The sequence below is a fragment of the Anastrepha ludens genome, chromosome 5, assembly GCF_028408465.1.
Source record: "Anastrepha ludens isolate Willacy chromosome 5, idAnaLude1.1, whole genome shotgun sequence".
Lineage (NCBI taxonomy): Eukaryota > Metazoa > Arthropoda > Insecta > Diptera > Tephritidae > Anastrepha > Anastrepha ludens.
In genome coordinates this window covers 43,411,694-43,428,233 of record NC_071501.1, presented here as the reverse complement: position 1 = coordinate 43,428,233, position 16,540 = coordinate 43,411,694, and the positions used below count along the sequence as shown (strand labels likewise).

At 34.1% G+C, this 16,540-nt stretch overlaps 2 protein-coding genes across 6 annotated transcripts; one reads left to right on the top strand and one right to left on the bottom strand.

Moving 5' to 3' along the window:
- Positions 1–589: 589 nt before the first annotated feature.
- Positions 590–13,960, top strand: LOC128864253 (aromatic-L-amino-acid decarboxylase). 4 transcript variants are annotated; one of them, XM_054103822.1, is made up of 6 exons: positions 590–742; positions 5,373–5,471; positions 5,594–5,679; positions 10,236–10,470; positions 10,529–10,927; positions 12,947–13,960. In XM_054103822.1, the coding sequence occupies exons 2-6, from the start codon at positions 5,391–5,393 to the stop codon at positions 13,658–13,660; spliced, it is 1,515 nt and encodes a 504-aa protein (XP_053959797.1). In that variant the 5' UTR covers positions 590–742; positions 5,373–5,390; the 3' UTR covers positions 13,661–13,960. The 4 variants fall into 4 exon arrangements, with proteins under 4 accessions (XP_053959797.1, XP_053959796.1, XP_053959800.1 ...); XM_054103821.1 differs by having other exon boundaries at positions 590–795; XM_054103825.1 differs by lacking the exon at positions 5,373–5,471.
- Positions 12,947–15,695, bottom strand: LOC128864254 (protein anon-37Cs). 2 transcript variants are annotated; one of them, XM_054103826.1, is made up of 3 exons: positions 15,552–15,695; positions 13,559–15,483; positions 12,947–13,472 (listed from the first exon to the last, which is right to left on the bottom strand). In XM_054103826.1, the coding sequence occupies exons 1-2, from the start codon at positions 15,557–15,559 to the stop codon at positions 13,977–13,979; spliced, it is 1,515 nt and encodes a 504-aa protein (XP_053959801.1). In that variant the 5' UTR covers positions 15,560–15,695; the 3' UTR covers positions 12,947–13,472; positions 13,559–13,976. The 2 variants fall into 2 exon arrangements, with proteins under 2 accessions (XP_053959801.1, XP_053959802.1); XM_054103827.1 differs by having other exon boundaries at positions 12,947–13,647; positions 13,726–15,483.
- Positions 15,696–16,540: the final 845 nt, after the last annotated feature.

The window sequence follows — 16,540 nt, the reverse complement described above, 5'->3', positions numbered from 1 at the left end:
AAAAATCTAATTTTTTTTAAATGCTGACTATCCCTAATCCCTTATATCAAAAAGTGTTTTGACACTTACTGAAAATTATTTGACAATAATCATAAAAGTTACTAAGTTACAACATAGACATCAAACTACAGTTAAAAAGTAGGGACAATGTACCGTATTGGAACCCTATATGAAATAAACTTTAACCTACATTTTTGCGTCATAGTTGGGATTTTGCACTTGCAACACAAATACATTAACAAATGTAATATCTGTTTAATGCAATATGAGAGATGGTAATGGGGTTTAAAATGTGCATTTAAAAATTTTCAGTATTTGCTTCAGTTTAAAAGATATTGCATTTTTGATTTCACATCGTCCACTGTATCAAATATTCTAACCTAACCTAACTGTATCAAATGAGCTGTGACCCACTGTATGTCCACAAATGCATACATTAACTCGCCCGCTGGTTGCTGCTAGCTTTTCGAGTGAACGTTCAGCCAACAACCACTTGTTGTTAAAATAAATAAGGCACCTGCGCATTTTCGTCACTTTACTTTGCTGAACCGGTCCTGGGGGGTTTTTGCTTTAAATTTCGCTCCAATCACTGAAGTCTTTTCAGTTGATAAACGCTCGTGCTCAACTCAACATCATTGCCGCGAGAACTCGTTTCCCATTAACTATAATAAAGTATACAACGAGTGGCAATTGGTTTATTGTGTGTGCTGTTGTAAAATTGAATTTGTTTTGTGTCATAAAAGCTAGTATTGTATTGTATTCTATATAGAACAAAGTGTGCACTTATATACTGTGGTGAGTGTGTAAGAGATAAAATTGAAGATGTAATAGATAATCATCGAATTTCTCAGTGATGAAATAAAATATAGATTTGATAAAATAACGTGTTTGCTTAAGAAACACTACTAAATGCGCTTCTTAATGCAATAAAGCTTTTTAATAACATTTATAAAAAGTGTTGGCTTATAACAATTATACCATATTATGTGAATAAGACTTTTGGTTATTCTACTGGCTAGTGGAACAAATCCAAATGCACAAAAGAATAAGTGCATTAGCACAGTTGCAAGTGCCAATTTGTGTGTATGCACATGCATTCGCATATTAAAAAGTCAGTTAATGTTTAGCAACAAATATATGTATATACATTCTCATAAACGTACATACATATACATGTATCTATGCACATATGTGCAAGTTAATATTTTATATTCTTGTTGAATTGATTCCGCACCATTCGAAACAATCACAACTAACAAGGTTATCGAAAATTTTAAGCTTTTAAGCAAAGTGTATGTACATATGCATGTATGTATGTATGTAAGCACATGTATCCTCAATATTTGCATTGAAACTTTGTTGGTGGTTTTTGTACAGCATAAGTCATGGGCGTATCAGGGAAAAAAGTTAACATAACGAATCTATGTATTTCTGAGGTGAAGGGCTAATTATTTTAGAAAAAAAATCATTTACAACAATGCTTTCCGAAAATGTTAGATTTTTCCTTGAAAAGCCTATCTTATTAAAAAAAATGTAAACTTTCGTGTGCTTTAAGTTATTAAAAGAAATATACTTTTTTTCCATGCTTTAATTTTTAATACAGATTTTTTTTTGTGAAAATTTAGAATTTTAAGATTTGCACTTTCGGGAACCCTAATCAAAAATATTTTTCAACTTTCCAGGGCTCTAAATTATTAAAAAAAAAAATAAAGGGATTTCTATATTTTAAGTTTTTATACAGATTTTGTGTTTTAGTTTTAGAAATTCAATCAGCTTTTAGAATCAAAAATGTTTTAGTTGGTTTCGGGAATTTCAATCAAAAATATTTTTTAACTTCTTTTGTTTTAATATTATTAAGAATTGTATGCAAATATTAGAAACATTTGATTTTTTTTAAATTTCCATAAATTTGAAAATTTTCTTTACTTCTTTTTTATGAATTTTGAAAACTCTAATTTTAGTTTTTCTCATTGTTTTTTTTTATTTTTAATTTTATTTTAAAAATTCGATTCAGCTTTTAGAATTAAAAAGGTTCGGTTTCGGAAATCCCAATCAAAAATGTTTCAACTTTCGTGTGCTCTAATAGTTTGGAAAATTGTATGTAAATATTACAAACATTCGATTTTTTTTTGATTTTCTTTTTCCATAAATTTGAAAATTTTGTTTACTTCTTTTAATGAATTTTGGAAATTTAATCCAGTTCAATTTTTAATTATAATTTAATTTAATCTTTTTCTTAATTTCGGCTTGCTTAATTCTTTGACTTCGCATATCTCAAAAACACTTTTTAACTGGCTTTAAATTATGGGCAGATAGAATGTTTTCCCATTACCTTTATTTTTCACATTGATTTTTTTTTAATTGACTTGTTTCGATGTTTCTGTTTAGGTTTAAAAATTAACTTTTGTTTCTTAAATAAATTTTTTTATTTGGTTTCACAAATTGTAATTAAAAACATATTTTAACTCTTTGCTGCATGAATTAATAAAGCGTTGAAAAAAAATTTCACGATGGAAAGGAAAAAAAAATTAAAAGAAAAATAATAAATTATCCGTCGAGAAAGATGAGTATATCGACACCGTGAAAATATTTTTTTTTTGCCAGACTCTGTTATAGTTTTTTGAAAATTAATCTTTTTTTTTGTCGGGACAGACTAGCAAGTGCAGCACTCAGACATAATTAAATCCATTGTACTACATTCGGAGGTACCCTTTTTAATTCTCTTTAAATCTACTCGGCCTCCGAAGAAATCTGAGTAGGTCTTGTGGTGCCAAGGAGCCACGGTGGGCGCTTCTTAACACATCAGTGCCAAAGACCTCAAGCCTGATTCGAGCGAAGGCGGGGCAGACGCACAGAAAATGGTCCGCCGTCTCATTCTTCTCTCACCATGCTGGGCAGAGTGCACTGTCTGAGATGCCCACCTTTTCCATGTGCTTTGCCCTTAGAAAGTGGCCCGTCATTAGTCCAACCAGCATCCTACAGTCCTCTCTGCTTAGTGACAGGAGGAACTGCGACAGTCGGTCGGACATGACAGGTAGCATCAGTTTTGTCCATCTGCAGTCTCTCTCAGCCTGCCAAGCTCGCTTGTGGGTTAGAGTAACCCGTTTTATAACCGTGGCTTTGATGGCTGCAGAAGGGAGTGGCAGATCGGGCTCCGAGCCAAAAAAGTTGGCCTCAGAGTCCTAAAGAGTCAGAGATCTCGTTTCCCGCGATACCAACGTGTTAGCATCAGGCTATTATGTCTACCGACATAGTTCAGGCTGGATTTACAGGACTTGACTACCCTTGAAGTGGTTGCGGGGCTGTCTAAGGCCATGAGCGCAGCTTGTGAATGAATGAATCACTCGCACCTCAATTCTGCTTTTCCACCCATTTACATACATAAAAGTGAGGTTATTTCGAAGTACCGTAAAATCATAAACATATTTTTGCGTTCTATATTATTATTTCTAAATATATATTTGATGAATTAAAATAGTTTAAATTGTTATATAATACTTTAATTGGAAATAAAATTGAATCAAAACTGCAATACCATGTATGGGTTCATATGCGGTAAAGGGTTAACTTTAGTTTGCTCGAAGTTGAAAACAATTTTTCTATGAAAGAAAATTTTACCATAAATAACAACACAGTAGAAGGCAAAATGTCCTGCTTTGCTTTTGTTTTGTAGTGTAATTTATGGGAATGATTTGTTCACTTGATATTCTCGACGAGGCAAGATATTTCCGTTTTCATTTTCATATAAAAGAAAAAAAAAATTGTTGAACAATTTGGAAACGCTTTTAATATTTTAGAAACTCGCATTAGCTTTTGAAATTCGCATTTTTCTGTTTTCAGGATTTGCAATAAAATAAAAAATAAAAATAAATAAATAAATACTTTCTGTTGCTCTAATCATAGAAATTGTTCAATATTTATGCAATAGAAAATATTATTTGCATAAAATTTTTTGGAACGAATTTAATTAACTTAGGCATATTTGGAATTCAACTCAGATTTTTGTTTTTTAATTTAATTCCAAAAAACCTGTTTCAATTTGCCTATGCCCTAAATTATATATTTTTTTTAGAAACAACACTTGTTGCTTTCATCAATCTCGTTTTTTGCCAATATTAGAATTTACATACATATCTATTTATATATTTTTAGTCATAATCGCTAATGGTTTACTATCATTTGATAGTGGTGCGAGGGCGTTTAAAATTTTTTCTCCCACATAATCTCTTGTTAAGCTTATGTACTTCGTCGTGAATCCGTATTTTTGCTTATAAGCAATTGACAGGAAATTATTTTTCAGAATTCAAAGAGATATAAAATCTTTCAACTCGTTGTTATTACACTGCTCTCAGTTGTTCGTATATGGTATGGACACATATGCAAAAATACTTTCCTGTATTGAAATTCTGAACTGTTTTCGATGCTGATGAATTTATGAACACAAATGTTCAAATGGATGAAATAAAAAACTCATCTGTTCACTATATTTTGAGCATAAGGCGATTTCGTTTCTCTCAAAAAATTTTTCCCTTCAATTGCCCCATCCTACGATTCTAAAACAAGTATAATTATGCGAGAAAATTCTGTGTTCGATTAGAAGGCTTGTGAAGCTTTATTTATTTCAAGAATAATGAAATTTTATTCATAATTAAATTATAAACTTACGTACATGTAACTAAATTAAAAAAAAATACTTCAATAGTACTTAAAATTCCTTCTTTGAAACTGAGAAATCGAGGTGTAAGAAACAGATATAATAATACCTTGAAGCAGAAATAGGCAATCTTTGTTCGTCTTAATACTATTGAAAACAAACAGGAGAGCATGAATCGATATTCTAGTTTCTAAAGACTTCAAACGGGATATGTAAGAGGGCATAATATCAGAGAAGTTTAAAGATTTCCGTACAAATTTCAGAGACATCTCTTGCACACGCTCAATGCCGTCAATTAAAAATTTGTGGTATGTGATCCCAATAAATGCGGCATATTCCAACCTAGAGTGCAAACACAGGTAAACAGCAATTTTGTAGGTATAAGGGTCCGTAAAGTTTTAGCTATTACGTCGTACAAAGACTGGGTTAGGGAGAGTGGAAGAACCAAATACAAAATTATGTATTTAGATTGACAGCAGTCACGCGCGATCTGCCAAAAGGACCCTTATTAAAAAAAGTACCTCCAATCTGATCACCCTTTATTTAAAAATTTGAGCATAGATTACTTTATTTATCAATATTTAGCTATTTTAACGCATATTCATTTATGCAAATATGTTCATATGTATATCTATAAGTATATGTCTACGTGTGTGCGTAGATAATGTGGTTGCTCTCATATCACTTTAACAAATAAAAATATTGATTAACACTTTAGCCAGCATTTATTACTAACATGGATAATAATTTGGAAAATCAAAAATTGGTGAAGGGTATTTCGGAAATAAAATTGGATAAACTCGATCCGAATGTATCGGTAAGTGGATATACGTTAATTTTTTTTTTTATTAGAGGCAGTTTTATTGCAACTAATAATTACAAATTGAATATAACATAAACACTTAAAATTTAATAAAACAAATTATTTTTCATCTTTAGATCGATATGGAAGCGCCAGAGTTCAGGGAATTTGCAAAATCTATGGTTGATTATATCGCCGACTATTTGGAGAATATACGAGATAGGTAAGAAAATTCATACGTTACCAAAACATTTTTATTTTTACAATTATCGAGATATGGATATATCTATTAGTGGTCGTGCGTACTCAACTTTATTGTTAGATGGTTTTTATGAGGAGTTTTTTCAATGCAGAAATACAATACTTTGCCATTGCTTGCCGAGGGGCGACTACTATTGAAAAAAAATAAAATTTTCGATGCCGGTCCTTTTTTTCAGGTCTTTTTGGTTCATGTTATAATTTTCCTTAAGTTTTTCCACGTTATCAATTGGTGGGGCCGAGTGCTTTAATTTCATGGCATTTCGTCATGCCAGTAAACTTGTTGGTATGAACCTGAGTGATTTTTTCAACTGTTAGCGGATTTTCTTTTCCTATGATGACTTTTTAACGATTTGTAAGAATTTAGGGAGTATTGAAATAATGGAATAATAGTGGAATAAATGAAAATCTTGAAAATTTCTGTTGAATTTCGCAACAAAACTAATTCGCAAACGAGAAGTTTAAAAATTACAAAGAAGGAGCTAACGCTACTTGCATTTTTTGAGCAAAACCTGAAAAAAAATTAATACGCACAACTTCGAGAGCAAAAACAAGGCACCATTCGAATTGAATATCGAATTAATTGAAAATAAAGTTTTTTTTTTTGGGTAAGATGAATGTTTTTTCCATATAAGGACTTAACCTATTGAAAATTGTTCTTTTAAATCGCGGTTTTCGGAGTAGTTCATTCAGATTTTGCAAAACCAATGTTTTTTTTATTTGTTTTTGCATCGTATTTTCATATTCTGATGCCAGCGGAAGGATCTGAGATACTTTACTAAAAAAGGCATTTAATTTACATTTACATATGTACACATAGCACGTGCTATATTCTTATATACTTGTAATAATAAATTTTAACGAAGTTCATTGCTTCTCGAAATTGTACACAAACTTGTTTTACTTTTAAAAACCAGTTACATATAAATTAAAAATTGTTAAGTATATAATCAAATATGTATATATTTACAGGTATTAGTATTGCATGAATGTATTTTAATACAGATACACTAGATTCTTCTAATTATTCTCACTTTCAATCACTGGCATTGAATTAAAAACAAATACACGAAAAACATGCCTTTTATTTGTATTTTCTTAGTCACGCCTTAAGGCCAATCCAAGTGACTGGCTGACTGGTTCCGCACTTTCATTTCGTCGCACAAATCGTAATTAGCTTTTAAACCTTCATTTACAAAATTATAAAAAGATTAAAGAGATGAATAAATGCTGAATATTGACACAATGACCAGTACGTGTGTTGATTCTTCAATGGAACTTTGCATGCTTGTGATATATGTATGTTGTTAGTGTTAACTTCTCACAGTAACCTAACCTTGACCGCTCTAATTAAGACTTAATTAAATAGAAAAAATAATGCGAATTGCTAACTGCGTTTGCTTTGCTGCATTTACAATATTTATGTGAGCATTAGGAGCGCTACACAAGCTTTTTTTCAATATAAGTTCTTAACCAAATAATATGCAATGAACAATTTCACGTTAAATTCATTCAGATAATATATGTACATATAAGTAACGATGGAGAGAATCAGAGCGAGTTCGCATTCTTGCATATATGTAAGTATACGAGTGTATGTATCTGCATATGCATGAAATGCAACGGAACATTTGTTTCAGCGGGGTCGTGGCGAGTATTTGATCGAAGCCGGGTTAGGAATTTGGTTTTGGCTTTGCGCCGAATTTAATATATTTCAAATAAATTTTTTTTACATCACTTTATTACCGTAAAGACTTGATTATTGAATTGATTATTTGATCAAAATAAGTTGGTATGTGCACGTAAGCTTTTAATAAACTGTTACATTACTGAATTGAAGGGCCTTACGATAACAGTTACGCTTAAAATAATATACAGGGTGCGTGTGGTATTCGATTTCAGAGTAAAGCTAATTTCGAACAAGATTTAATGAAACGTCATGTTTTTTTTACCAAACAATAACTTATTATATATGTATATCTATAAACTCATTCAATAGCATTTCCATTAGCTGCAATAACCTCTTCGATTCGGGTTCGGAAGCGATTGCACACACGAATCAAATACTCTCTTATTCATATTGACCATAACGGTATTAAGCCTTCTCTTATGGTGTTATGAAGATGTTTATTGGTTTCACGGTCAACTACGCCCTATACGTTGTAATTCACGGGATTAAGGTCTGAGAAGTTAGGCGGCTATAAGTTCGGTGTTCGGGTTATGTGGAGGAGCATGTCACCGCGTACACTATCAATCCAGGGATTCACTGTTGTCTTTATGCAGCAGAACTCACTCGAAATCCTTGAGTAAAGAAGTATGGGCGTATGACTCGTCTTTTTTTGCTCCCAACAGTTAAAACAAAAACAGTGGCTTCAAATTTCGTGTAAATGACAACAGGAGGGTCTGTAGGTATGGAACATAGCCATCTGTCATTTCTGTGGCCTTTTGGTCTTGGTCAAAATTTGTTTCGCCTGAAAAAACCAAAACATCTCAGATGCTTCAGGGTATTTAATTTTGTTTAGAAGGTTAAAAATGGTTTTCAGATGAGGAATCTAAAACCTACAGCTCTCTATGTTTTCTAAGTTAAGTGAATTTTAGACTAACCAGAAACACATGAGGCTGGTATGGTAGGGTGGCCTATATTATGTTAAATGATTTCCGAGTCTTGGCTAAGACAGCTCTAACAATCTCTAAGTTTATACGAAAGCTAAATTAAGTCTATGACTTGGTAATGAAAATCTTTCTTACTTGGTGATGAAAATATTTCTTACCATTAAAAAATTCCCAAATTTTCATATTTATTTAGTTTTTTTTATATTATTATCAAGTACAAATCCTCAGAGGTAAATTTTTACATGAGAATTTTACGTGTGGCCAACATCAGACCGTTAACCGACTCTCATCGATTTTGAAGGAATCAGCTGTTTTGCTGACTTAACTCGGTATATGAAGCGGGATGTCTACGACAAAACTGGTATTGCACTGGTGATGCAAGAAAAAAATTAACATTTTTCATGTTACTTCGTTGCCGTCTGAACAACGACTGATTGGGCAAGTGTAAGAATACGTTTGAAATGAGCGGGCAGAATTCTGCTGCCGAATCCCCGATGACGCGGCATTCGAAGTTGCTCTTATAATTTTGGTTCGGATGGCTAAACCGTGTAATCTATCATCCTTGGTTTCTGTGACGGCGGCAAATTGCCTATCAAATTGCTTGCAGTCCCATGCGTGAGCAAATTGAGAGTCTATTTAAATGTTGACTTTGCAGTTAATGTTATTTTTGATCTCAGAGTGGTATTTGGCTAGGATTTCGCTTTTGTTTTTGGAGGTGTATACATGTATTGTACCAGTTTAACTCCGGCGCTTTATGATTAATTTTACGAATCTGCATGCCTTAATTAGGCTTTTGTAACTTTTTTGTTCTATACAAATTGCAATAAGGTCTGGAGTCAAATTTAATTCTCATGCTAATTTAAGATCTTTCTCATCTACATTTTGGGCCAATTTTCGTTGTTACTTACTGAGCAATCTAGCAATTTTTAAATTACCGCTAATATGGAAGGGCACGGTTATTAATCCATTTTAAATGTAAAAATGTCCTCCAAATAATTTGCCCGGATATTGTTTTAACATAAAACATGTAGGTAGGTTTTATTAAAAAATCCGCTCTCAACAATTATATAATATTATTTAATGGCATAATTTAAATGCTCACCGTCTGCTGGTAAAACTCGGCAAACAGTCCATTTATGAATGCCTAATTGTTGAGAACGTCGAGCAAAAATATTTTCAACAGAACGTCCAGTTTTTGGCCTTCTCAGTGCTTTTTCTATTCTCTGCAAAATCAGTTTCTTGAATTTTTTTAGCAACCTTTGAATTATCGACTCATTCGGACCATTATTTCTATTGTTATAAATAGCCTATTTTTTGTATTAATAATTACAATATTTAATCTGGTTTTATGTTACTTATGTTAGCGGAAGCCAAAATTTCTGTTATATGGTAGATGGATTCGATTTCAGTCTGATTTCAAAATTATATCAATCAAATGTACTCTAATTTTCGAAAAATTTCTAAGAATTTAAAAATTGTTTTGAAATATTTTCTTATAAAAAGCTTGGAAGCTTTAGTTACTGAAATATTATAGTTTCTTTGCATGGAAGTTGGGCCTGGTTTTGCATCGAGTTTGACCACTTTTAATGATAACCACCCGTGAAGTTTAGTTGAGATATGTATGGTACATCAATTTTTACTCGAACTATCACCAAATAAATAAACAAAATTAGGTCTTGTCATTCTGTCTATGTCGCATGTCTTTATATACTCGTATATCGATTCCGTTAGGTTTTTATAGACATTGCTATGTCATCAAAGCCCGAATATTTTAATCCACTCTTTAATGTTCAAGTAAGCCACTTTTGGGTGCTACTGTAACAAGTGTTATTTGTACTTGCTAAAATATATTCACTTTTGAGTGATTAAAATCTCATTAAATATGCTCATAAAACAATACAATTTCAGACGTGTTCTTTCCGATGTGAAACCTGGCTATTTGCGTCCTCTTATCCCTGATGCTGCACCAGAGACGCCTGAAAGCTGGGAGGATGTTATGAAGGACATTGAACGGGTTATAATGCCTGGTGTTACGCACTGGCATAGTCCTAAATTTCATGCTTATTTTCCAACGGCGAACTCATATCCAGCCATAGTAGCTGACATGCTGAGTGGTGCTATTGCTTGCATCGGATTCTCTTGGGTATGCATTTGTGAGCATTTACAAATAATTTTGTACTAATTTAAGTTAAATCTTTTAGATTGCCAGTCCTGCATGCACCGAATTGGAAGTAGTAATGTTGGATTGGTTGGGCAAAATGATAGGCTTGCCGAAAGAGTTCTTGGCTTGCTCAGGGGGCAAGGGCGGTGGCGTTATACAAGGAACAGCTAGTGAAGCTACTTTGGTGGCTCTGTTGGGCGCAAAAGCCAAAAAAATTGAAGAAATCAAAAAGCTGCATCCAGACTGGAGTGATAATACAATTATTTCAAAGTTGATTGGTTACAGCTCATCTCAGGCACATTCTTCGGTGGAGCGTGCCGGACTTTTGGGTGGTGTTAAATTGCGTGCAGTGTCAGCAGATGAAAATAACAGGCTTCGGGGCGAGACGCTAGAAGCAGCTATAAAAGAGGATTTGGAGAATGGACTTATACCATTTTATGTAAGTAAAAGTTAATTTTACAATCTAAGTTTTAAAGTTGTTGAAAATCAGTTTATTTTTTTTTATTGTCGCTGGACATTAAGTTTAAGTTTAACTGGAGGTTAAGCTGAAAACTAATACTATATTGGTACTCAAATTTTTTTCGTACCAGCTCCAGTGCAAATATTTCTTCAAATTCTTTATTGCATAATATATATGTAGGTATTTGCGTCCCTAAATAGAGAATTAGTAAACACAGAATTTTCCAGGTCAGGTGATTAGGAGCAAATGAGCAAGAAATTACAAAATATTCATTTTTTTATTCGCTTTTAGTTTTGTTGTAATTTTGTGCAATGAAAACATGATTCTCGTGTCCAAAAGTGCTCATCACATGTTTTTAAGAAAAATGGGGGTAAATAAACCCATACAAACCTGACGCAGTAGAGACTCCACGTAGTTTTGACCACACTTGAAGTGTGTACAGGTGCATTAACGTGTTGAAAGATCCAATTAATAGGCCCAAATGTTTCATAAATCTCGGGAAAATATGATTCCGACAGAGATTTATACGTAGATGTTTACCGCCATTTTGTAGTTTACAATTTTCAATTCGAACGCGCCATAGTGCGATGTTGTTCCCCATACCATAACGCCATCTTCACGGCTGTCGATTCAAGTACCTTTCCTTCTTTCTTAAGTGAAGGAAATAAGTAATTGTATCCATCTGGTCCATCCAGATTGAACTTCTTTTCGTCACTACTACAAGCCATGTAGTCCTTTTTGCAAAATCGAGGTGCCGGTTTTAGAATAGCCCTTCGAACAACAGATGCTGGCTGCCACATCTTCATTCCTAAGGATTTTGGGGGTTTCCTACGGTGTTAAAGCCATCACAGTTTTGCTTTTGCAGTTCTTGCCATAGGAGGCACCTTGTAAAGATCCATAACATTTGGGCTTTGACCAATCTGAGGTCAATATATCGATTTTTCTTTTTCGCGATCTGTTAAACCTTTATCGTTTCCCATTTTATTAGAATTAAAAAGTTTTCGCTAAACACAATGAATGCTTAAAAAAACGATTCCTTTTCCCAGCTTTAATGCTCAAACGATGTACATAGGTAAACTGAGTGGCTCTTTTCAAGTCAACCAATAAATTCAAGCACAATATTACAACTGCTAGAGTTTTATTGCTGCGAAATACCGTTAGATGGAACCATGTTTAGATGCATGCTTATTTTCGAGGAAAGTACAGTTTTCACTTAAATTATCAGAAACCCTTGTGTTACTAGATCCAGTAAGGTTGCCTTATTCCATAAAAAATATTGCCTCTAATAAAGTGAAGCGGACTGTATGACAATTCTGTAGGACTGTGTTATTATTAGTATGAGTATTATAACGCCTAGTTCTAAATTACTATACTTGCAATATTTGTTTAGATGAAAAATTGTCAATAAATATTGATAATTGTAGTACTTGAAATTGATATACATATATATATATATATAATTGGCGCGTACACCCTTTTTGGGTGGTTGACCGAGCTCCTCCTCCTATTTGTGATGTGCGTCTTGATGTGGTTCCACAAATGGAGGGACCTACAGTTTGAAGACGATTCCAAACGGCAGACGTTTTTTTTGAGGAGCTTTTTCATGGCAGAAATACACTCGGAGGTTTGCCGTTGCCTGCCGAGCGGCGATCGCTATAAGAAAATTTTTTTTCTTAATTTTGGTGTTTCACCGAGATTCCAACCTACGTTCTCTCTGAAATCCGAATGGTAGTCACGCACCAACCCATTCGGCGACGACGGCCGTACTTTACATTTACTTATCCAAAAAATGTGTAAGAGACAATTGAGGAATTGAATTACTGATTGATAGCTTTTTTTCTCTTTAGTTATTTAGACACTCACAGACACATTATACTTATATGTGCAAATTCGTAATTTTTAATTTTGTTAACCAAACTTGTTATATGGTACATTAAGAATTTTGTATAAATACTTTAGCAAGATAACACAATACGTTTGCTTATTTTGAATTTGCAGGCCGTAGTCACCCTGGGCACCACTAATTCTTGTGCTTTTGATCACTTGGACGAATGTGGTCCTGTTGGCAACAAATACGGGGTCTGGGTGCACGTGGACGCTGCCTATGCTGGTGCCGCTTTCATCTGCCCCGAATATCGCCACCTCATGAAAGGAATGGAAACAGCTGATTCGTTTAATTTTAATCCCCATAAATGGATGCTGGTGAATTTTGATTGCAGCGCTATGTGGCTAAAGGATCCCAGTTGGGTGGTTAATGCGTTCAACGTTGACCCATTGTATTTGAAGCATGACATGCAGGGTTCCGCCCCCGATTATAGACATTGGCAAATTCCATTGGGGCGCCGCTTCCGTGCTTTAAAACTGTGGTTTGTACTACGTTTATACGGGGTGCAAAATTTGCAAGCACACATAAGACGTCACTGCGGCTACGCCACACAATTTGCTAACCTTTGTAGAGCCGATAATCGATTTGAGATTGTTGGTGATGTAAATATGGGTCTTGTCTGTTTCCGACTGAAGGGCCCTAATGAAAGGAATGAGAAGCTATTAAAACACATTAATGGGCGCGGAAAGATTCATATGGTGCCAAGCAAAATAAATGATATATACTTTTTGCGCATGGCAGTTTGTTCCAGATTTACTAAGCCAGAGGACATGGATTATTCTTGGAAGGAAGTGAGTGAAGCCGCTGATGATATCTGTAAGGAATAAAGTATAAGTATTAAAAAGGAAGACTTGCAATATGCAACAATAAATGACTCATTTAGGGAACGAACCTGAAGATGTACTTCAATAGGTTTTACGACAACGAATGCCTGTGAACATTCTATATATTCCATTAGAACGTAATTACTTAAAATATTGTATTATTCCTGTTGATATTGTGACCAAAACTATATACTCAAAGCTTTTAGCGGTTTTGCATTGTTGTTGTGTTATTTGCTTATAAATAAGCTATTTATATTGTTTTTTCAAAACTCAAGTTCACTCAAATAAAACTGAGCAAAAATATCACATTGTTTTATTCTTATTGGCTACTCGCTTTCACCGCTACTTGACTATTGTAATGATCGATTATGCGTTGAGCTTCTCGGATTCCACTCCGATGGGCGCCATCTACTGTACCAAAGCCATCCACTATAGTTGCATCACCAGCAAACAATAAACTCTTTGTAGGCCCCAAGGGTTCAGCTAAAGTCAAAACGTCGCTAATTGTGCTACCAGTGGAGAAGTAAGGCCGACCGCCTAAGTAGCATGCCAGCGTGCTCCAATTGGAGCGCAACACTGAACTTGGGTAAGGTATATTTTCGTTCTTCAATAAGGTGCGCATTAGTTTTGTTATTTCAGTCAGCAGTTCGAGATCTGGCAATTTTTCGATTTTATCATACCAATCGCCACCAATAACTATCTCAACTACCCGATTACTCTTGGGCATTTTCGATATCTCGACCACTTGTTTCGTCCATGCAATTTCCGAATAAAGCCCGTCCGTAGTCCACAGTGGTCGCAAACTACTCCTAAGCCAATTTTCAATATTTGCTTCATATTCGAAGTATATTTTAACAGGACTACCAAAACCAAGCTTTTTAATAGAATTAATTTTACTTTGCGGTAATGCAGGTCTAAACATGTTTTCAGAAAAAATTTTTAGCACCCCTAAAGGAACAGTACATATTATGTGATCCGCAAGATACACATCACCGTCTAAGCAAGCTACACATTTTTCTCCACTTCTGGATGGTATGTACCAATTGATCTCTCCAACGGGTTTACCAATCATCAGCTGCTGCTTTCCCAGGTTCTTTGTTAAAATACTTAAAATATTGTCTAAACCAGTTGGTACATAAATGGCGTTTGCATTATTTACAGCATTTTGTAGCTTTGTTATATGTTCAATATTTACGTACTGAAGCGAGCAACCAAACAAACTGCTAAACTCTTTGATTAACGAATTAAATATTTCATTTGCTGTTTTCTGATCTTCCCCTTTGAAAACCGAATTTACGAGTTTAGATTTTTCTGCTTGAAAATAAGTGTGTACATTGTTCAAATCATCCATTTCTCCTGCTTTGTATTTCTCGTCCAACTGTATATGCGAACAAAGTCTCTTATAGAGTATATCTATTAATTCCGGCAAATTTCTGTCCACCCTTTCTCCAGACGCATTAACATATATTTTGTCTTTGGTTTGCATTACTTTTTTTGGTAGTCCTCTCATATTTTGCACTATGTTATACACAGTATCCTTCTTTGCATTTATTGGCACCAATTTTGCTCCCAATTCGCAATAAGCATCCCCGAATTGTTTTGATATTATGCGTCCACCATAACGATCGGTAGCTTCCAAAACTATTGTTCGGTTAAAACCATTTTTAATTAAATGATTGGCTGCCGAAAGACCGGCAAGCCCACCACCAACAACAACGACTGCTACTTCATTCTTTGGTTTATCGGTACCACAGGATAAGTAAGTAGATTTAAACGTGCTGTTAACCAGATTTGTATTATAAAGCTTTCTGTGAGCACATCTAATGCTAGAAAAAGAAAATTAGTGTAAACATTAAACAATAAATATCTCGTCTTAGAGAAAATGTCATCTTACTATCTCATTGTACTTCACTTGTTTAATTCGAGTTGAAAGTTTTTCTAATCTTTTTTACTAAGAATTTTTTTTAATTTTATGCAGGAAAATTGTTTTCCTAATTTTTCACAATGGATTTTGTTGACATTTTTTGTTATTATATTTTATCGTTGCCATAAGAACTTATTCTTGAATATGGAGGCATTTAAGAGGAAATTTCAATCGCAGTGTTGCCGTGTTGGTAGATTTACACCACGGTTAATATTTTAGGGGTATTCAAACCACGTAATATTAGGTAAATTTTGAAAGGTAATATAATACGAAATTAGTATCGGAAATATCGCGTGCCTCTTAAAAGACTATTTGTATCGTGATATAACGGGTTACATCTATGAATACTTGGTAGTCTTAGCAGGTTTTTCTCCATTATGCAAGCATTAATCCACTAAATAAATTTTTTGCATTATAATTTTTTCAGATAATATATATAATTGGCGCCTACACCCTTTTTTGGGTGTTTGGCCGAGCTCCTCCTCCTATTTGTGGTGTGTGTGTTGATGTTGTTCCACAAATGGAGGGACCTACAGTTTTAAGCCGACTCCGAACGGCAGATATTTTTATGAGGAGCTTTTTCATGGCAGAAGGAGCGATCGCTATTAGAAAAATGTTTTTCTTAATTTTGATCTTTCACCGAGATTCGAACCAACGTTCTCTCTGGGTATTCCGAATGGTAATCACGCACCAACCAATTCGGCTACGGCGGCCGAAGTCAGATTAGTCGTAAAAAATATTATCGAAGACGGATCTTAAGCAGCAACAGCTGTGTTCCAATGGTCCATGGTTGGATCCAGATAAACATTTTGGTCTAGTTTATGATCCGTTCTGTTCCTTTTGTTTTTTGACATCAGCTTGGCAGCACATGCTCTTGTAATTGAATGCACTGACAAGTGAATGCATTCATAAATACGAAGTTATATTAAGCAAATTAGAAAAGATAAACTTCATGTTGA